Source organism: Eschrichtius robustus, chromosome 18 (genome assembly GCF_028021215.1).
Source record: "Eschrichtius robustus isolate mEscRob2 chromosome 18, mEscRob2.pri, whole genome shotgun sequence".
NCBI classification, from domain to species: domain Eukaryota; kingdom Metazoa; phylum Chordata; class Mammalia; order Artiodactyla; family Eschrichtiidae; genus Eschrichtius; species Eschrichtius robustus.
In genome coordinates, this window is record NC_090841.1 from 77,793,544 (window position 1) to 77,816,528 (window position 22,985).

A 22,985-nucleotide genomic window follows, 5' to 3' on the forward strand; every position below is an offset into this window, starting at 1 on the left:
GGCTAAGCTTTGAGAAAAACAAACCATCCCAAGTAAATCACTTGATTAAAATTCCTCTCTGATATTTTATCACACAGAGAATGAAGTTCAAAAAGACTTGGCATGGGATACATGGTTCTTCACAACTGAGCACATCTTTCCAAGGTATTTCCTACAGCCCTTGCCATATACCTTACTCAACGTATGAGTGGAACTATGTCCCCCAAAATTCATACGTTGAAGCCCTGACCCCCCAATGTGACTGTATTTGGAGATAAGGCTTATAAGAAGCTAATAAAGTTAGATAAATGTTAAGATTCCTAAGTGTTATAGATGTCAGGCAGTGTGTACACAATTCTCAACTAATAAACTCAACACCTTTTAAAACAATATGGTAAAAATTGGACTGTTGTTTAAAAATTATAAACAGAAAGTGACGGTATCTTATCTAACATGAATTCAGTGTAGGAACTATCACAGATTTCCAAAGTTTACTTCCTTCCCTCCAAAGCTGTATATTTATCCTTTCTCTGCTCCACTCTAAAAAGGAAAGCAGAAGTCTAAGTGTTCTGCTGATCGTCATACCATTTATTCATATTCATATCTCCCTCTAAGACTTTGCAATGATGAACCAGGAATTCCTGGCCATTCATTCCAGCTGTCTAGGGCTCCAAAATTTCTGTCATCTTAGCTTTCTGTATCATCTATAAAATGTTTTTAATGATAAATTAAAAATAAAAAGAAGTATATATGGTGAGGTTTTTAATAGGTGTTAAATCTATTTGTGGATTTATTATACTTATCTCTTCACTCTTTGGTATGATTGTAATGATCATAACGAAGGGGAAAAAGAAAATAACGATCAAGTGAGGAAGTGAACTTGATCTTTAACACTACCAGCTGTTTGACCTTGGAACAGTTAACTTTATGTCCTCGCTTTACTCATCTGTAAAATATGTGATAGTACTTACCTCATAAAGATGACGTGACGATTAAATGAATTAGACTAGTTTCTGACTTCTAATAAACTCTAAAGCTTGTTAGCTACTACTGAAGCTCGTTCCAGCACTTAAATTTCTGAGTGATTCAACTCACTTTCTGAGAAAACTAATAACACATTGTCATGATCATCCATTTAAATCTTAGTTCAGTTTTCTTTTCAAAGAAACTAAGTCAGTGATAGTTCAGTAGGAAAGAGACTGATCATTTCTGATGTCAGTAGAGATGCAGAGAAGTAAGACTTCTGAACTTCGGGTTTCCCATGGGACACAGGCCCTGCAAGTGAAGCTTCCAGACACCAGGAGAGGATTCAGCCAGATGAGAGCAAGAAGGCACACTGACAGGAAGAAGAGGAGACCAAGGGGTGAAGACTCAGAGTTTTGAGCAGAGCCCAATTTCCTTCTCAAGCAGGGCAGAGCAGCTGACATATAAAATCCCAAAGTATTTCCAAAGAAGTAATTATTGCATTCACCCGTCACGCACACATGTAGATACACTACTGCTGCTGCTAAGATCGGTAACACTATTTAAACACACGGTAGACTTGTATTTTTTGCAGGATATTTTTCTTTTTACCATCTGTGGTAACATCTACAACTTTTCTTTTTAAATAAATGACTGTGTGTAGAAACAGACTACCAAGGGAGGGGAAAAATCAACTATTACCTTTTAACACTTTAAACACCCAAGAAGTAAAATATTTTCATGCATCCTACTATAATACATAGTATAAATCATTAACTATTTATTACCAAAGAAAGGCAGATGTTAACTCTTGTTTACAGTTTTAAAGAATCAGAGTAAATTACAACATTTTATTACTATAATTTCATGATTTGGATTGTAAGGTTTAATTGCTTATTAATTTAAGGTAAAACTTAAATTTAGTGTTTCACAGCATCTTGTAATCTAAACTTTAAAAAAATATGACTATTGGGCTTCCCTGGTGGCGCAGTGGTTGAGAATCTGCCTGCCAATGCAGGAGACACGGGTTCGAGCCCTGGTCTGGGAAGATCCCACATGCCGCGGAGCAACTAGGCCCGTGAGCCACAATTACTGAGCCTGCGCGTCTGGAGCCTGTGCTCCGCAACAAGAGAGGCCGCGATAGTGAGAGGCCCGTGCACCGCGATGAAGAGTGGCCCCCACTCGCCGCAACTAGAGAAAGCCCTCGCACAGAAACGAAGACCCAACACAGCCATAAAAATAAATAAATTAATTAATTAATTTAAAAAAAATATATGACTATGTTACAATCACTTCAAAAGAGAACAATGATAAGATCCCTCTAAAATGAATTCCTAAATCAGGTGTGGTAGTATTCTGTGCCTACTTAGCAACTTGTATCTTCAAAACACTGTATGAATATCAACTAGTTATTCCACTATGACAGAAATAAGTAAAAAAGGAAACATGGCTCATCATTACAATGGAAAAAGAAAAGTAAAAAAGGATTAGTAATTTCCTAGGTTTAGTAAAGTGAACAGGTGAAGAAAGAATAAACCCGAACTATGTGAAATACTACGAAAAGCCAAAATGCTTTCTCTTAAAACCAACCCATACTTTTGAAAAATTCTAAATTTTAGCCATTTATATAAACTAAAATTAGAGACAAAAATAAGGAGGCTGAGGCTCCTCTAATCAAATAGTTGATCAGTCTCACAGAGACAATCATCCAATTTCTGCATTCACGTGCTCAGCGTATTAGTGAACACTAGTATAATGACAGTTCTGGCTAAAAGACAGAAAATCCACAGCCAAGAGGCCCATCCTTGACTCTGGTCCTCTATGCATCCTTCTCCTTCTCTCCATGTTCTCTCCTGGTACATTCCCTAAACTTTGCACCCAGTTGGTTCACTTCTCATCTACTTCCTCAGCCCAGTCACTACCTATTTGCTCCCCTGCCCTCTGGCTATGTCCTACTGCCTTTACCACTTAAAAAAAATTTAAGTTGCTTTTTCATCAGTTGAACAAATGAGGTTATTATGTATTCATTACTGAGGCACAGGAGCTAAAAGGTCTTTCCACTTTGGTTGGCACTCAACTAGAACAGTGGTTCTCAACCTGGGCTGCACATCACCAGGGAAACTGGAAAATCCCAAGCTCATGACACAAGCCAGACCAATGAAATCAGAATCTCCTGGGGCTGGGGGTGTCTTCAGAGACTCCCAGGATATTCTAATGTGAACCCAAGGACCACTGATCTAGAGTAAATGTTTACTGATATTGAAGAAACATCTTTTCAGTGTAAATCAATAGAAAGCATACAACAACATGATTGGAGCCTAGTCAATGTGAGGTCAACTTAGAAGATTAAGATTAAAAAGGAAATTGGGAATTGAAATGAAAGCAATAGGTCAGATAATTCAAACCAAAATAGTATTGTGTCTCAAATAGTTATCTGTATATTTGTTCTTTTATATTCAATCTAGTATGAAAATACATCTTAATGGATTATAATTTATTTGTGAGGGAGCATGAGACTGAGAAAATTATTTGACTTCCTTTCCTTCACATTTTAATTCACCTTGCATATGCAGACACCAATCTCATCTAATTAAAGTGACTAAAACCAAGGTATAACAGCAATTATCAAAACTTTGTGGTTATGCCCTATACAGCTACTAATTTGACCCAGTTACAAGTCCAAAGTTAAAAAAGAATAATCATTCTTTGGTCTATAAAGCAACAGCATATAATATTAAGATAAAATTTGATAAAAATAAAATAAAATTAAGATAAAAATAAAACACACATCATAAATCAGTAGTTATATATGGAGCAAAACTATGAAAATGAAAATCTGGGTTATAAAAACAGTTATGAAAGTGGCTTTGATACTATAAATGGCCTTATTAATGGTTAATGTGATCATCTGAAGGTTAGACTATTTGATTTTACAGAGAAGCAATTCAACTATAAAAATATGATTTAAAAATAACACAGTGGTATAATATAAAAGAGATCTATTTGCAGACGTATTCCACACTCTGGACATAATATGTACAACAGCACTTAAACGAGTAAGAGCAAAATAATATTTTAGATTCAATATTTAAGTGGAAAGAATTGTTAGATATTTTATTTCCTTATAAAAACTATTTTTAAGAATCTACAGTCAAAATAAATAAGGACTTAAAAATGCCTTTTTTTTAACTTGCACATTATGTAACCCAAATTCTATGTCCTCAAACTGGTTAATGTTTCTGAGTCATTTCTGCAAACAATACAGAAAGCCCTGAGTATCACAGTTGTTATATATGCCGAACACTGGCAGAGTATTCTTTTGGTCATTGTCTGTTAAATAAAAATAGGCAATATAATTTGCTTTAATACAAAATTATAATATAAAAATATAAGAATGCATACATTCTTGATAGTATAAAGATTAGAATCTATTCTGAGAGAACTAAAATACAGATGATGCAGTGATTTATGTTAGAATCTAATCTCACACCCACTTTCCCTGACCATCTGTCTTTAAGGAATAGTAAGTCAATAAAACTTTCATTAACAAAAGTTTACCTGTAACATAGAAGTTTATATTCCCTAAACATCCCAGTTTTGTAATATGTAATTTCAAGAATGCTTAGGAGGTAAAGAATGGCATATTTTAGAAAAAATCTTTACTTAAGTAAAAATTCAGGCATGTTAATAATATACATATGTAATTCTGTAGCTTAGAATAGTGTATTTTTTAATATTGAAGCCAATTTGAAGATTTTCAGATTCTTATTGTATATCAAAAACATTATTTTGAATAACACTGCAAAATCCAGAGAATTACTGTCAAATTTTTGCTACTTGATTTATGTAATATAGCAGCTTGAATGCTATAGTCTAAATGATACATGCAGAAGTTCTTGTTCGTTATTTTACCATAAGTTACTTCCCCGATAAAAGTGCATATTTACTTTAAAAATTAAACCAGCTATTTCTATGAATATTAAAAAATATTCTTGGGTGCAAATGATTTCTATTATATGTTGCAAACAAAGGTTCGCTAAAGAAAATCCAAGCTATATTTGATCTCCAACTACTACGGGCCCAAGACAATATGATTGGATTAGATCAATATTAAGGTGTTTTTTGTTTTGTTTTGTTTTGTTTTCAGTATAACAGGCCAAAAGCCCTTTAAATCAAGTTAAATAAAAATTAAATTTAATCCATTTTAATTTCATATGTATATGGAATGTGGCATTTTTTTTAACGGGGGAGATTATAAAACTAGAGGGTAATAACATGACCTAACTTTTAAAAGTCAGAAATCACTGTATTGATCATTTAATTATATATGGGTATAACAAAGTTAACATATTGCTCCTAAAATATGGAGTCTACTAATTTGTATAGCTAATATTATTGCATATATTCTCCTGTCTATAAATTTATAAATATACTAATAAACTATTAAATTGGATTTTTTCATGAATGTATTACCAATTCCAGAAATATAATGCATTTACTTTTAATGTTGCCTAAGACTTTGCTGTTAACCTTAAAATGTGGAAAATTTTGCACAGACTATATATCTTGAACATTGCTCCTGAAGATAGTCATCATTTCATAATTATAAGTATGTTTGAAATAAGTAAAAATGTTCAGAAAGAAACTCAGACACATTTTTCAAAGACTACAAGTACCATTTTAAGCCGTTTAATATACTTGGTATGTGGATGTGTTTGTGGTTCTGCAGAATCATAAAGAAGCTGTATATTAAGCTCAGGAGCTAATCAACAGATTTGTGAGTTATCAACCAAGAACACCGAACACTGCCCCCCTCCAACCCCCCGGCACCTAAAATCTGAAGCTGTGTGAGAACAGTTATCCTGGAATAAATGTTTCAAGTGTTTCCAGCTGACAAACAAACAACCAAGAAATAGCTACAAGGCATCACAAGTAATAAATCCTGTGTTGTGGAGATGAAAAACTCAAATGTCTGTGTCTACTTTTCATTGTGAAGAAATGTTTCTAAAAAGGAGTTCAGATTTTTATAATGTGCTTTTGTGTATACAGCTAACAACTACTACTTTATATGAGAACACAATCCAGAAGTAGTTCATAACATTACACATTAATTTAACCTACACTGTGCCTTATAGCTATGATGATATAAGTATAAAGTTGATAATGATTTCAGGTCAAGAGGAAAATATACATTTATACATATTTAAAACTTGAATATTTAAACAAAAATATATTTGACAGACTTATTTGAAAATATGCTCTAGTATATTGACAATGTAGACTATCATTTAAATACTGAAACTATACAAATTGGAATTACTAGAAATTTCTATGCGAGTTTACATTCAAGGAGGCAAGCAAATTCAAATTATTACAAGGGATCACTTTTAAACATAAATATACTGAAACGTTTGCAAGCTTTTTATTAGTAGTAGAATTAGCAGGCACATCAGTGTCCCTGCAATTCTGATGCAACGTATCTTGTCAAAATAAATAACTGCAATAAATACACTAGTCATTCATTATTAACTTCTACCATTAAGATTAAGTTTAATTCCCAGGCATGACTTACGGGGGTATGGTTAAGAAAAATATGTAAAAAACTTTTAAAATCCATTTATCTAATGAAGTAGCATTCTAAATTAATGTTGTAAATGCAATATTATTATTTGCAAAGAAGATATGTTTCTGGTCTTAAAGAATGTTGGCAAAACAAGTTTAGTTTTAGTTCAGCTTAGTTGTCAAAAGCACAACTAATCAATCCAAACTGAAATACAGCCCTTGAACTATGTTCATTTTAAGTAGGTATCCCTTAGGCCAGTTCTCTTGTGAAAGCATCACAGAATCTTTTGATCCATACTGCCCCTGATTACGCTTTCTGAGTACAAAGCAAGTGAGGCCAGAAAGGGACATTTGCTGTGTTCCCGTGGAGAGGCTGGGGAAGTAATGAAGAGAAAGGTAGAGAGAGAGAATGTGCTGTGTTATTTATTTTGAAAAGCAATACTATTTTATTGCACTCTTTAAGAAATTACCTTTGGAACAAAACATTAAGGCTTATTACTGAGATTCTGTCATCATTTCTTCCCTACTAAAAGGTCACTGCAGTATCATCTTCAACAAAGCTCTTGAGCAAATCTCATTTCAGCACCACGGACAGCAACACGTCTACTAGGACAAGCGCCCATGGTTGCATTAGCCATTTCTTAAGAAACTTGCATACACTTCTTTGTCAATCAGCAAGGATTACAGCCATTATTATATTAATAGGAAGGGGTTAAAGGTAATATACGTTATTAATGAGTTCAGTATTCTTCATTCATAGATCAAGCATTTGCCAATTAGTACTTCTGGAGAGCATCCTGAAAATTCAAGCTAATTACATCAGGTGGCTGATAAAAAATCTAACATTGATCAGTTATCACCAGATACTTAATTAAAACTTTCTACTCATAATGAGTCTCCGATCAATAACTATACAAGTTTCTAAGAGGAAACAGGAAACTTATGTGAGTAAATACGCTTAGGTAGGCCCTCAGACTTTCCAAACGGCCAGAACTACCCCTGTAAAACAAGTAAACCACGTTTTTAGTTCTTCCTACATAAACAGCCACAAACACTTTCTCTTGTCCCTTCGGCCAACCAGCTTAATGATGTCACAATCAGAGAGCTCGTGTGTCAGGCCCATAAGCCAGACCATACATGCCTGTCTCAGACTATTCTGATTTTAGCTGCGGTCATCAGTATGCAATCCCATCACTGTCTTCCTAACAAGCTTCACTCAAATTCCACTTAAAAAAAAAAAAAAAGGCAACAGAGTTTGAACCAACTCCATAGCACTGGCTTTATTCTCTCAGAAGACCAGGGTCTTCCTGACCTTCCAAGGATCCCAGAAGAAGGCACCAGTCCACCAGCAATCCACGGGATAGTCCCAAATCAAGCAGCAAGTCAAGCTCTTATTACCGCAAAAACAACGGTGAAGTAACAAAAAAACCAGAGTCCAAAAAACATTTTAATACTCTAGAAGACGCCTCAACCAAACACACACGGATATAAAAGCGCAAGGATGGGGAAAATCCACTGTTCCTACCTTACAGTCCTCAGGACACGATTTCACCGAGTACTCCTCCGACTGCAAGTATTTATGGAGCACGCTTTCAAACTCTTCGTATTTCTCCTGAGCGTGGTGGTCGTAGTCTTGGTACGCCTCGACGCACTGCCTGCAAGTGGTCATCTCACCGTCCTCCTTGAGCACCACATCCAGACTACAGTTCAAAGTGTTGGGGCTGGACAACCCCGAGAACAACTCCCAAAGTGTGTAGGAATTACAAAACGAAAGGTAAAAATCCGACAAGTTCCAGAGCGGAGTTGGATGCGTCCCCCTCACCTGCGGCTCCTCCCCCCCGGCCGCCACCCCCCGACTCCAGTTCCTGGCGCACACGGCGTCCGCGCTCTCCACGGTGAAGCACTGGCCCGAGGAGGCGCCCTGGGGGTAACAGGTCTCCAGGCGCCACACGGGCTGGGCAGAGTGCCCCAGCACAAGAGCCTCGCCCCGGCTGCTGCTGCCTCGGCTGCCCTGGCCGCCCCCGCCGGCTCCCGGGGAGGGGGGCAGGGCGGGGGCCGAGGCGGCGGCGAGGAGTCTGGGCGCCTGGGCGGCGGGCGAGGACTCCCCCATGCTCGCCAGGAGCGCGGGCCAGGAGGGCTCCTGCTGCCGCTGCCGCTGCTGCTGCTGCTGCCGCTGCCGCTGCTGCTGCTGCCGCTGCTCCTTGTCCCGGGTCCGGGTCAGCTTGGCCTCGGCGCAGAACCACAAGTGATCAGAGAGCAGGACTGTGAAAAACAAGAGAGATGCCAGAGACAGTCGCCATTTCTGAGCCCTCTCTGAATCGATGAACGGTTTCTCGTTCTCCCGGGGTGCCGCCAACCAGATTTTTAACCCGTCGTCATACTGCCGACACATCCAAGCACCCCTGGTCATATTTTGGGAACGCACAGCCCTGGCCGACTCCACCGTGAGGGCTCCTGTGCCGGTGTCACCACGATATGCATTGACTTAAAGGGTTTAATTTCCTTATCCCCTCCTCCCGTTTCTTCTCTCTCCCTCTCCCTCTCTCCCTCTCTCTCTCCCTCTTTTCTCTCTCTCTCTTTTTGCCTACATAAATATTACCAGGCTTTGGAGGAATATATGACTTGCTTCCGACCTAATCATCTGCCGACCCCATCCTCTGTAGAGTGGGAAACAATAATGCAGAGAGAGAGGCGGAGAGGGAGGAAGGGAGGGAGGGGGGAGAGAGAGACAGTCGGAGGCTGGGGCCGGCGGCCGGCGGTGAGCGGAGTGCAGGAGGTGATGGTGGAGGCGGCGGAGTGGCTGGCGCTGCTCCTCTCACCCAGGCATTGTCAGAGCGCGCGTCCCCATGGCCCCGCCGGGGACAGCCCTCTCTCGCCCGCCGCCGGGGGCATGCCGCGTCTCCGCTGCCCGCTGGCTGCGACCAGAGCGCCTCCCCAGCTCCCTCCTCTCCTCCTCCTTCCTCTCCTTCTCCTTCCTCTCCTCCTCCTCCTGCTCCTACTTCTCGCTCTCTCTCCGCGAGTCCGGAGCCTGGGCCGCCGCCGCCGCCGGCAGGGCTCTCCCTCCCCCCCACCCCCCACCCCGCGCTCCAACTGCCGCCGCCGCCGCCGCCGCCGCCGCAGGTCTGCCCGCGGGCGCAGCCGCCGCCGGGCTCCGACTGCTGACGCCGCCTCCCCCGGACCTCGGGGCCGAATCGCCGGGTCTGGGCCTCCCGAGAGCCACAGTCATCTTCAGTCCCCGGCTAAGTTGCCGCCATCTTCGTCCTGGAGAAACACTTTTTTGGGGGGGAGCGCTGGGTTTTGCGTCATCTCCTCCCGCGCCGAGATGTCTCCATCCTGGCGCATTGGCACGGGGCTCGGCCGGGGCGGAGGAGGAGGGCGAGGACGCCGGGGTCCGGCGCGGGTGGGGGGCCTGCACTGCTGCGCTCCGACGCTCGCTCTTTCCCTTCCGCACACCCCTCCCCACCTTTTGGGTTTTTTCTTACTGTTATCACTGGGAAAAGTCAGAATGCGGACTGCAAGGTTGAGGATGCCTGCTAATTTCTTCAGCATCTCCCGCTCCCTCTCTGACTCCGGAAAAAGTCCGAGTTGCCGGCGGGTGGTTAGAGGAGTCTGGCGGGGCGAGGGTCTGGGTGTCACCTCCTTAACTAAAGAATAGTCGACTTCAAATGAAAGGTTGGGGGCATGGGAGTGAACATGAATTGGCTGGCGGAGGTGGAGGAGGTGACATCTGATCCCTCTGCATGTGCCTCGGGATCCCCAGACAACTAGAGATCAACAGCTTCCCGTGCATCAAATCATCTTAAATGATTTTAGTATACGGAAGGGATATATGTGCGCATCTACATCTTTAGCTGTATATAGGACAGCGACATTTCTCATGAAGTAGGAGATTAGAAGTGGCCTCACAGAGTCTTAGGAAAAACCAGTAAGACCTCGGCTACCAAGGCTCACTGCCCAGCGCAGAGTTTCGAGTTCGACACCCTGACCTCGGAGGATTCCCCCTCCAGCCTGCAGCACCCCAAGCTCCCGGGACTCCCGCTCCGAAGGCCTGCGCCCCAGCCCCCACCGAGCGGGGCTTTGCTGCCGCCCAGGACTTCCGCAGCAGCGGGCCATCAGGCTGCCCGGGTGGCAGCCGCGGCAACCCGAGCCTCTGGTGCCCCTTAGCGTTGGCTCTCGGAGTTCCGAGAAGGAAAAGCGTCAGTCGCGCTGGGAAAACCAGGGGTCCTCTCGACCCCGCGTCACGTGGATCAATGCTGGGGGCCAACAGCAGTCTCGTTTTATCTGAAGACCCTGCCCACTTCGCCCCTCACTCCCACCAGCGCTGCGAGGGCAGGAGACGTGCCGGGGCCAGCGCCTCCCCGTGCGCGCGCACCCGGAGTGCAGCACTGTCCTGAGCTCTCTCTGGCTGTCACAGAGGACAGCGGTGTGTTCCACCGGACACTCACTGTGCCAACCTCCCTTCCCTGCTGTCTAATGACTCTACTATTCTGTAGGGTGCACATGCACGTGCACATGGGCAGTATTAGGGTGCCATCATTCTAAGCAGCTATGTTGAGAAACCAAAAGGATGGATCATCCTTATTCACATTCCTGAAGTGTTGGCAGGAGGGAGAAGTAGATATTTTTTAAAAGGCGAGTTGCAAAAGATGATGGGCCGGATGCAACCAACCAGTCCTTTCTGCGGAAGACTAAATTTTACCCATGTAAATTGTAAGTTTCTAAAAATGATATGCAGTGACCGTCAAAGCTTGGTGCAATTTGACAGCTTGTTGATCTGTGTCATGTAATGTTTTACAAGACAACCTGTGTAAGTATACCATTCTGGCACTTTGGCTTTTAATGTGTTGAATTTTAGCTACATAAAAGATCTAGAAACTAAAAGATATACTTTCTATGGCAGGTTTGTCCTTACCTTATAGCACCTTTCAATAGGCAAATTTCCATGCTGAAAATTAAACATGAAATGAAAACATTTTATCTGAGCTTTGTATGGGAAGCCAGCATAAGCTGAGAAAATAGTCTTTTCAATTATTCTCTCTTTTAATAGTTTAAATTATTCTGACATTGAATACAATATTCTCTCAACCAGTGATATGGATAAAGATATCCTTTGGAAAAATCCCTGTAAATTATAGAAAGCATTTTGTTTGGTCCTCTACTTTTTTCTTAAATTTAAAACTTCAACCCTCTTAAACCAAATCAGATTTAAGTGCAACATAAAGTCTGCTTGTAGACATAAGTGAATATATCGGTGTGGCATTTTCTACTGTATAAATAAATACAATACATGTGGAAGATAATATCAGAAGTCTTGATTTCTACTTCTCAATAAAAGACCTTGCAGAACATGAAATTGAACATATCATATTCTAAATCCTGAAATGATTCTCCCTCTCTTCTGTTTTGAACCTGTTGGCCCTTTGTGATAAAATATAGATGAAGTGTAATAATCCAAGGCCTTTCTTTCTATAAACACAGGGTGAGGATTTTTTAATTAAAAAAAATTTAAGGAATTTTTTTGCTTATCCGTCTATCTATTTTTATCTCTATCTAGAGGCAGTTGTTTAATACCTGGGTTACAGGATTTAATTTCATACTTCTTTCTCTTACCTACCTCTTCACTTTTCTTCACCCTGTTTCTTCCTAATTTAAAGATGCTGCCTGGACAGGTTTATATTTTTCTTGATCTCTACTATGCAAGATAGAAAGCTCAGAAAATCCTTGGCTAAGGAAGTCCACATGGTATCCTTGAGTGGGGAAGCTCACACAGAAAGTTCACAGGCAGACTAGACTGAGTTTCAGAGCAAAAGATGATCTGAGGGTGACTGGCTTTTTAATGTAAGAAAGCAAAATCCGCCAGAGCCCTTCTGCTACCCCAAAGGGAGAGAGGTGGGCAAAGTGACTGTTAGGGTTCCAAGGCTGAAGTGCCTGACTGGACCCCCACTCCCCAGCTGTGCACCACCCGGCCACCACCCAACCCTGCTTCCTCCTGCCCTGTGTGCCTCCGACCCTGGCAGTTTGGACTTTCAGCTCAGGTCAGACTTGCTCTTGTTCATAGGGGTTAATAACACCCCAAGTGAAGGTAAGGAAGACCTGAAGTTACACTTCCAAGGAAAAAGTGGCAGATGTTCTACTGAAATGAATTATCATATTTGCTTTTTTTTTTTTTCCCTCAAAATACATATTTCTTGTCCCAAGTCCAGCACATCACAATTCTTACTGACTCTCTTCCCCAACTGCACCACTCCATGCACATTTTCAACTTCAAATTTCATGTCCGGTAGCCTGGAGTTGTGCTCTCTGTTGAGCGCTCTCGCTACTGACAGACAGACTCATTACCTACGGGGTGGACTTTAAAGCCAAGGAACAACAGAGCTATTGCGATCAAAGCACTCACAACCACAAGAGACACGGTTCCCCGGCATCGCCTCTACATGGGGTCAGACGCTTCTCGGGCGTGGGGCGGGGGCGTGGGGCGGGGGCTATACTTCGCACCAGGTTCAGCCGCCTCTCCGGCCTCTACTCACAGCACACCAGCAGCACACGCACCTCTCCCGAATTTTGGCAACTACAAATGTCTCCAAGCACTGCCAAATGTCCCCTGGGAGCAAAATCACCCTCGTTCAGAACCACTGCTCTAGAAACATCTCAGAGTGGTGGTGTCTTAATTCATATCTGCATGGGAGAAGTTCTGGCATCACAGATGAACCTATAACTTCTGCTTTATATACAGGGAACTTACAATCGTCACCCAGAATCACCACCTCCTCACACATCTCTTGTTATAGAATACTTCTAAAAGACTAATATTGAAAACATTGAAACTCCCTTAACCTCTCACTCTCTTCTCTATAGAAAGTTAAGGGGATAAGTGACAGTTACTTAAATCTGATTAATGTCAGAATTTTTCTCCATAATTCCGATAAAAATATTATTTATTAACCAGACTGTTTATTAATCAGGCAACTGTCTGTTTGTACTTTATACATAGTATATAATAAACTGAACTAAATATATGTGTATATGCTCATAAATGTAATTACTGTTATTACATGCACATTAAATACAATATGCACGCTGTAGAAAATTACAAAATGCGAACAATTTAAAAAGTCTTAAGTAATCCCAACACTCAGATATAGTCACTATTTCCATCTTGCAGTATCTCTCTAACATTTATTTTATATTATAAAACCCCTGTTTTGTGACATTTACTAAGTCAGATTTCTTTTAAGGACTGAAGTAGCAAGTCTGATACCATACGTATTCACATGTACTAGATAATAAGTTTTCCCCTCAGTACTGCATTAATTTTAACCAGAGACACATGAATTCTAATGGTGTCTCAAAATATTAGCATCTCTTTTTCCCTGAGCGTGTGATTAAATCAGAAAGAGAACTAGGAATGGGAAAAAAAAGAAATGAACAGTATATAAAATTAAAGGTTCATTACTCTCAAACAAGGGGAAGAAGCATAGTCAGGCTCTGTTATTTTTATCTTAGTATTAGTCATATCTAGCCAAACTATGTCTCACAAGATATTTCAATGATGCTTAGTAAAAGTCTAATACACTGCAATAGCATTTTACTAATTTTTTTTTAATAATTGGGATAATAATACTTTCTACAATAGCCTATAGTCAATTCTTTGTTTTTAGGTAATCTGGACCTTGCCCTCCTCTTATAGTTCCCATGAATTAGGATGTTTTAAAATAAGATGACTTTAAAGGTACATGCCCTCTGAAAGTAAACTGTCAACAACCAATCCGACTTCTGCTTGCTATGTGTTGGTCCTAGAATGAACCATGAGGAGGCTGAGATGACAGACTATGTCCGGCCTCTTGAAGCTTAGTCAAGGGCGAGAGGAAGGGACTGGGCCGCCAACCACAACAGGGCGGGGAATGCTAAAGGATTAGCAATTTGGGAGGCTTCAGAGGAGGAGGGATGAACTCCAATCCGATTTTGAGAGGGACCAGGATAGGAAGATATTGGGGGCATTGAGTGACATTAGGAAGGATTCTTGAAGAAGACCCCCAATGTTGAAGGACCCCAGGGCACTGGAGGACCGACGGGTGAGTGGGCTGGCCTGGAGTGTGAGGGCACATGGCGAAGCTGACGGAAGGGACCAGAGAACAGGGCTGGACTCTCTCGTGAATGATAACGTATCATGAGCAAAGAAACTGGCTCTTCTCCTGAAGGTGGCTGGGATTCATTGAGGAAATTTAGATAGTGATTTAAAAGTTGGTTTTCACTAACATCACCGTTCACTGAAATCAAAATGAGAAATATGTGCAGGGAAGGTGTTAAGCAGGTTAGTAAATACGTTGCTTCTTGTTAGCTTATCAGCTCAAATGTAGCACAGTGGAAAAGAAGAGCAAATAGCTTGGCTGGTATGTAGGTTTCATTTATCAGAAAAAGTAGGCTGTGGAGTCTAGAAACTCCTACGTAGGTTTTCCCTAACAGTGTGACTAACAGCACAGAGTAGCTTAATAGCACAGGCACGTTTCAGAAGGCAGCTGAATAGTACCCAGTTGCAAATGTATTGAGGGATCTGGTGATTAAACGTGCTTCTTACAAGAGAACATTGCAGAAATAATCTACATATATATCACAGCTCTGTGTTTACTATTCTGGGTGTCATTTATGCTTATATCTTTCGAAGAATTCAAAGTGCTGAAGTTATTTGATTACACTTATTTTCATGAGACTGTACTTTTATTCCTATTTAAATGGCTAAATTGTTATGAATTGGAAAGGAGATATTTCTTTTACTTTGGTTCTATTTTATAAAAATAATTAAAATAACATGTTTTGTCCTCTTCTCAAAAATTTACCTTTATTCCTTAAAGTTAATTATGTACCAAATAATTTTACCACAGAAAAGTCAAACTGAGAAGAAATATTTTATTTTCTAGTGAAAACAATTACTTGAATATGCCGACTCCATAAATCAAATATATAACAATCCTGAGCTATTTTCTTTTTTCACTTTGAATGTCTTCTGGATGCACAAAAATAGGCACCTCCTCTTAGTTGTTCTGACACTGCTTATGTGCCACATGTAAGTGAAAACAGATCATGTTCTTATATACCTATTGTTCTAGAAGGGCATTTTGTGCTTTCAGAATTCACAGATAACATGCAAATTCTTGACCAACATATCTATATTTTTAAAAACAAATTATGGATAAAGAGCTAATGAAGAGTACGCTAAGTTTATTTATAAAGAAAATAAGATTAAACCTTTAGATTTAGGCCCACTATAGTCTGCTAATATAAACTCTCTTTAAAGAAAAGGGCAGGTTCTAGCACCATCAGGTACCTGAGGGCTCTGGTTAATTACCAACAATGGTAAATGTGCCAGAGTCGCTCTGAACCTCAACTGACCTTGACTTGATTGGGTTGGTTGGGCATAACTAGAACTTGCTCTCTATCTGTATACTTCCAGTGTGCTCTAGCTCAGTGGTTTTCAGACACTGGCGGGCAAAAAAATCAAGTGGAGGCTTAGAAATTTGTGCCGCTCTCCAGAGACATGCTTCAGTAGGACTAGAATGAGGTCCAGAGAAATTGCATTTTTAACAAGTCTCTCTTGGTAACTTTGTATGACCAGTGAAACCGGCTATCCACGGTGACGGCCCTGCTGGATAGAGCAGCCCGTGTCAGTCAAATTAGAGTACACACTTTAAATTCTAAACCAATATCAAGATCCATCTGTTAGAGGATGTAATGTTAAATAATAGTATTTGTGATTAAGAGTTAGCACATGGAGGGTTAGTTCATGAACACTTTCCACAGAATGCAAATATAGTACACCAACACCTACCATTAAAATATCTACATCATCATCATCATAGAAATTACTTATTATTTGCCAAATACTGTCCTGAGTATATGTGTAAACACACACACCAAATTTTACAAGTAAACAAGTCACAAAGGGAAAAAACACTTCCTTCAAGATGCACAGGGCAAGGTCCAAATGGAGAAATGAACAAAAGTCACTGAGAAATATAAGAGAAGATTTGAACAGCAGGAAAAATCAGCCTGTGTCTAAATAGGAAGATGATTATTATAAAGATGGAAATTCTCCCCAAATTAATGTACATATGCCTAAAGATAAGGTGAGATCATTCTTCCTGAAAGTATCCCCATATAAGAGGGAGCCATCTTACATTTGAACGCTTACAAAATGTTTCATGCTGTGGGGCCTCTCTCTACTTTACCCCAAACTTCTTCTGGGGAAGACACATACCGTACAATAAGACCCACCAATGTTAATTTTACATGCTTGTAGAGGATACCCAAGGGAGTTGTTAACCTAACGAAGGAAAATTTTTTAAAGGAGGTAAATTTAGTAATTATTTCTGTGGTAATGATTCTACAATATTAAGTATCAGATGTCATCTTAAGTAAGGATTTCAAAGATCACAGTAGAAAACAATATAATGTTCATGTGGCAGTGGTTAAGAATACATTTTCAGGGATTTTTTTAAAGAGAAAAGAACACTATCACCATTATGCAAATGGATTCTCTGGTTTGGCACAAAATTTCCCAGGGGCATCCTCACAGAACCATCTACGTGCTGCTCATCAGGCAGAAACAGAGTAAAGCTAGTGACAGTTATTGTCTCTAGTGGTGACACAAGTTCAGATACTCACAAAAATGCAAGTGGAGAGTTTGAGTAGTATTTTTTCTTGGCTTGTCAGAGTATAAAAAGGTGTTTCAACATTAATGTATTACTTTATGTACTAACTCAAATAAGTATGTATCTAAATCTATACATAAAATGCTATGAGTAGACATTTGCTATTTAATTTCATTTTCATCCTTAAATTTGATAAGTACAAGCTTATAGAAGCCTTTTTCGGGTAAGTTTCTGATTCATCAAAAGGGGTGGGCTTTAGACACATTCTATTTCGGTTTCCCTTATATTCAGGCACAAATATGGTTTGTTTAATACAATTTCAATTAAAGCAGGAATTTTCTGTAGAAACTGATAGCAAGATATAAACGTAATCTGGAATCATAAGTAGATATTAGAATGGATCCTCCCTGAATGTGCTCACGCACAGGAACGTCTGCCTCCACCTTCAGCTGCCCTTGAGACAGGACGTCTCCATGGCTCTCCCTTCGTGACTGGCCTCTCCATCACAAGACCCAATAGGCTATTACGGAAAGCACACTAGGAGGCGGATATAAATGGTGACTTACTCATTCCATGAACAACTGATGCAGGATCCAGCCTCTGCCCCTCCATATCTCTCCAGTGTTCAGAGAATCTCCAGCCAGAGCTTGGATGAGTGAGGCCAGTTGGACAGATCTCAGAGTACCATACCCGGATGGTTACTCCCAGATACTATAGTGCTGTTCTCACACTACCATACAGAGAATGGATTTGTGACACCAGCTACAGATTTAATCACAAACTGAGATCAGATACACCCACCAAAGAGTAGACAGTGATGTATTTCTCTCTCTGGCTCTCAGACTTTAAAATCAACACAGATGGTAGTGACAGAGGTCAGGAGAAAATCAACTGTAAACAGAGAGGAGGGAGAACACACCTAAGAGATCTACATCCAAAGGGAGTGGCCACCCAGTTGGGAGTTTTCGAATGCAGGTGAATTTTAAAGTGAATAAATAAATAAAAGTAAAGAGGGTGATAACCTTACCATGTGTTAAAACATATTTTAATTATCTAATAATTAAAGCAACGTGTAAGTGGCCTACAAGTAGGCAAAGAATGGGGAAAAACAGAAACCACAGAAACAAGACCTATAAAGAGTTAGCATATGATAAAGGATTAGGGAAAATATAACAAAATAAATGGTTCTGGGACAATGGATTAGATATTGATATATGAGTTCATTTATATATTTACTTCTTTAGCATAGTCTCTAGACATGTTAAATAATTAAATATGAAAACTTAAACAGTGGGGAAAATATGGAGGAAGGCTTAAACCAATGAAAAAATTCATGTGATAAATTATAAGATTTAACTTCGTGAAATCATTAATCTTTTGTTTGTAAAAAATTATAGCTATGACTGAAAGGAAAATGAACTCTTACTTATTCAGGGGTGTTGCATTCATGTAGCTGATTCATTCCCTGATACTGAAACACATTTCCTCCACAAGCTTATAAACATACAGGGTCAGAGTTTTTGAAATACTGTGCAGTGTGTATTCATTCATCCATTCAGTTATAAAGCACTCTAGCTGCACAGTCACCAAGTGTTAGGTAAGTTTCTTACTCTCCTTAACTATAAAGATCAACATGTAGACATGTTTCTTTAACTTCACGGCGCTCACAGTCTAGAAATATAGGTAGATATTTTTATACTGCGCTTTTAAGGGCTTTACATTTTTGTAAACTAATCCGCTCGAAAGAGCAAGTGTGTCACCAATCCAGTCTACTCTGTGAATTCCTACTACTATTAAGACCTGGCTCAGACATAACTTTTTCCCTGCTGCCTTCCTTGACCATTCCAGACAGAGCTAAATTTATTCATTAACCTATTTAGCCAATATATACTGCGTATCTACTCTTTGTCTTTATAGGAATATAAATAAACAAATATGTCCTCAACGTGTTCTGAATATAGTTGCAATTTTACTACTGACTACTTCCCTCTTTAATTTTTCCACAATATTCTATACAGCAGTGACTCCTAACCATTTTTGGAGTGAAGTATCTCTGATACTCTGATGAAAGCTCTGCACACTCTCCCCAAAAGAAGTTTATTGCTCATACACTCAAGATTTTGCCTACAGTTTTGCAACATTCAGAGACTTCCTGAAACTCCATCATAGGCCATTCACATCAGGTCAAAAAATACCTGTTGTAGACCTTTCCATCCTGGCATGTGCCCATAAGTATTGCCTGAGTTTGCTTATACATCTTCTCTTTTAAAAATAGCAACAAACAAACAAATAAACATCTTGTTGTAAGCTCCTCTCAGGCAGAATGTCTTTTTGCATTTACTGCAGCTAACAGACTAATAGCACGTATCACTATCTATTGAGTGAAAGTGAATATGTGTGAAGAAATAATTCAACAGGACCTCACATAACTTTTCCTCAAATACGTGCTCCATGAACGATGCTTATGCCCATACAGTGCAACTACACCGAAGACAACTGACGCATACAGCATCAGTTAGGATTCCTTCTGTTCAAAGTGACAGGAAAAAAATTCTGAACAGGTTTAAATAAAGATCACTTTATTGGCTCACGGAACTGAAAAGTCCAGGGGTAAGCCTTCGTTCAAGCATAGATGGATTCTTAGGGTTGAACACTGTCTTCTTGGCCAATTTTACTGTCCAACTTTCTGCTCTGACTTCTAATTTGTTGGCTATGCTCACATGCAGGTGCTTCACTTATGTGGAAGGATTGTGTCAGCAGCCGCTACCTCATAGGCTTCAAAGCTCAAGATCATCAGAAATGACTGATCCTCTTCCAGTAGCTCCCACCGAAGTCCTGAGATTCACTGCGGTTGGAGACTATTAAGTCATGTGCTCATGTCTGATGCAATGGCTATGGTTTAGGCTACCTCACATGATCCACATCTGGAATTGGGGTTGATCCCCACCCCAGCCATATGCACTGAACCTAAGAGTGGCTCACCTGTAAATGAAAATCTGAGGCTGTTGTGTGGTCTAGGGTGAGTGGATGCAAAACACTCCAGTAATGACAAGGAGTCTGTACTGCTGTTCCCGAACATCCACATATCCTCCCTCCCGTCCATATCCTTCAAAATACACAGGTTTAAATAAGCTGCTCTCTCCCCTCTCCAGATAGGGACAGCCTTCATCAGTGAGATCTTTTATTTGCAAGTCACAGAAATCTACTTAAAACTATTTTGAGAAAAGAAAAAGGAATATATTGGTTTTTATTACCAAAACGTCCAGGGACAGAGCTTTACATTCATCCATATTCAGTCAACCAATGTGAGTAAGAGTTGGCCTCTCTGTTTTCTGGGCTCTTCCTTCCACTGTGCTGGCTTCATTCTTAGGATTCACACTGTGGTCTCTTGGAGCTCCAAGGTTAAATTAATGTCCCCTTAAATCTCAATTTTGAAATTTCTTGCTCCTGCTCTGCCCATCTTGGTCCTGGAGTTCATCCTTGAGCCAGTCACTATGGCCAAGAGGATAGAACGTGCTGAAGGAGTTAGCCTGGACATGTGTGGTACTCAGGAACCCAGGAGTGAAGTTTGTTTTGCAGAAATCGTATGGGCTAAGGAGAGATCCCCCAAATAAAGTCAGGGTATTGTGACCACAAGAAGAAAGTCGATACTGAGCATAAAATACAATAATTATTCAAATACTATAGCCTACTTTCCCATCTGACTGATATGTCATAATCTCAGGCACAGATGTGGCTTCTCAAGGCCTGGCAATTGTGGATATGAAATGAATGTGCCTGCCCTCTCCCCAAAACTCATCATGGGAAGTGAGCTTCTACGTCTTTTAATAAACGAGGAGAGACTTCCACTTCCATTTTTTAAGACAAGTTTGCTTCAGCTAGGAAAGCTGAATAAAACACAAAATACATCTGTGTGAAGGTGATGATGAACTACAGAAAGTCCAACATTCTATGTTGTTCTTCAGGAATTTGTCAATCCAAAAGTAACAGTGAAGGGGCTTCCCTGGTGGTGCAGTGGTTAAGAATCCGCCTACCAATGCAGGGGACATGAGTTCAGCCCTGGTCCGGGAAGATCTCACATGCCGCGGAGCAGCTAAGCCCGTGCGCCACAACTACTGAGCCTGCGCTCTAGAGCCCAGGAGCCACAACTACTGAGCCCGCGCACCTAGAGCCGGTGCTCCGCAACAAGAGAAGCCACCACAATGAGAAGCCCACGCACTGCAACTAGAGAAAGCCCGCACGCAGCAATGAAGACCCAATGCAGCCAAAAATAAATAAATAAATAAATAAAGTTACTTTAAAAAAAGCAACAGTGAAGAGGCTTTAAAACTAAACTGAAAGGAGCAACTAAGAGGTTGAGAGACTGAAAAGGATTTCACCTCTCTTTTGGCTGCGGGTGAGGGTAGGACAGATCATTCAGCATCTACTAAAGAGGACAGACCCTGGTAGATATCTCCAGTTTTCAAATGGGAGCCCAAATGTTTACACACTATATGTAAGAAAGAGAACTAGAAAAAAGCAAGCCCTCATAGAATCTGATGTCCAAATTTGAAGCAGCTCAAGCCCTGATTAGATTGAGGCATCCTGTATCTACCCTAACTGGCTACCTGATGCAAAAGCAAACCTATCCTGAGAAATCAAACATCAACCAGAGTCTCAAATTATGTCTACAATGGTTCATATCAATATTTGAAATGTAATAAAAAATGACCAAGAATATCTGAAAACTTCATGACACAATTTCAGGAGAAAAATTTTAAAATATGAATAGATCTGCTAGAGATCCAGAAATTGGAGTATTGGGCATAAAATTTAAAGTAATTTTTAATTAATATGTTAAAGAGATTAGATAACACAATGAAGAATTTTGTCAGAAAACTAGAAACTCTAAAATTAAATAAAACAAAGTCTATAACTAAAATTATAAAGGTAGAGTAGATATAGGCTGTAATATCTAGAGTAACTACTAAATAATAGTAAATGAATTAATACATTAAAAACAAACTGGTGTTTTTTTGGTCATTATGGAAATGATGGGATACTGACCATGTGATATTGACCAAAGCCAGAAATCTTGCTCAATTATAATCTGTGAATTTAGAATCTGGTCTGTGAATATCCTTTTCTTTACTCATAAGCATCGACACTCAGGCCTTTGAATTACAGGTCTCTAATTTAGCCTATGCTTCTAGGCTGTTTGAATCAATGGCTTGGGGGTGAGAAAGTCTTCCTCTGGTTCCTGAGCTGCATTCTGGCACCATCCTGACACTAAGGGTATGGCTCCTTGTCTGGCAGAAATGAGTAACAGGAGGTGCTGAGGATAGGCCTAGGGAATCAGGATTCTCTCAGGTTCCAGGATACATCTAAACGTCTACCCTCCATGCCAGTGTTTAGCATAGGCTGAATAGCTTAGGACTGGAAATTTGGCTTTTCTAACCATACAAGGTCCCAACTATTAGATATCTAAGTCTTTTCAATCACAGGCTGAAAGCAGATATCACTGTTGTCAGACAGGCCAGTGCCAACCTCAGTCTGGCACTCCCTCCTTCCTGTAGACAGTAATATCCTGTATTTTTCCTACTAAGTTTTCAATGCTTGCCTTCCCAGTGTTATGTCCTAAGTCTCAATATTCACCAGGTGTGTTTAACTAACTGTTTTACCTATTTTATCTATATTTCTCGTCCACTGGAATTCTGAGGTTTTTTGTTTTTGTTTTTGTTTTGCCTTTTGCCCATGCTTTATCATGAACTAGCAGTCAGAAACATAACAGCTGATCAAGACACAAAGTTTAGAACAAATGACACTGTATATCTGATACAATATTACTATTCTAAT

General features: G+C 40.3%; 1 protein-coding gene across 1 annotated transcript; it reads right to left on the reverse strand.

The window, feature by feature from the left end:
- Positions 1-7,926: 7,926 nt before the first annotated feature.
- On the reverse strand, positions 7,927-9,450 carry NALF1 (NALCN channel auxiliary factor 1). The gene has a single exon (XM_068526765.1). The coding sequence runs from the start codon at positions 8,912-8,914 to the stop codon at positions 7,952-7,954; it is 963 nt and encodes a 320-aa protein (XP_068382866.1). The 5' UTR covers positions 8,915-9,450; the 3' UTR covers positions 7,927-7,951.
- Between the last annotated feature and the right edge of the window lie 13,535 nt (positions 9,451-22,985).

Excerpts from the sequence above, each read along its gene's own strand:
- NALF1 (XM_068526765.1), bottom strand. The coding sequence starts at position 8,914 with ATGACCAGGGGTGCTTGGATGTGTCGGCAGTATGACGACGGGTTAAAA.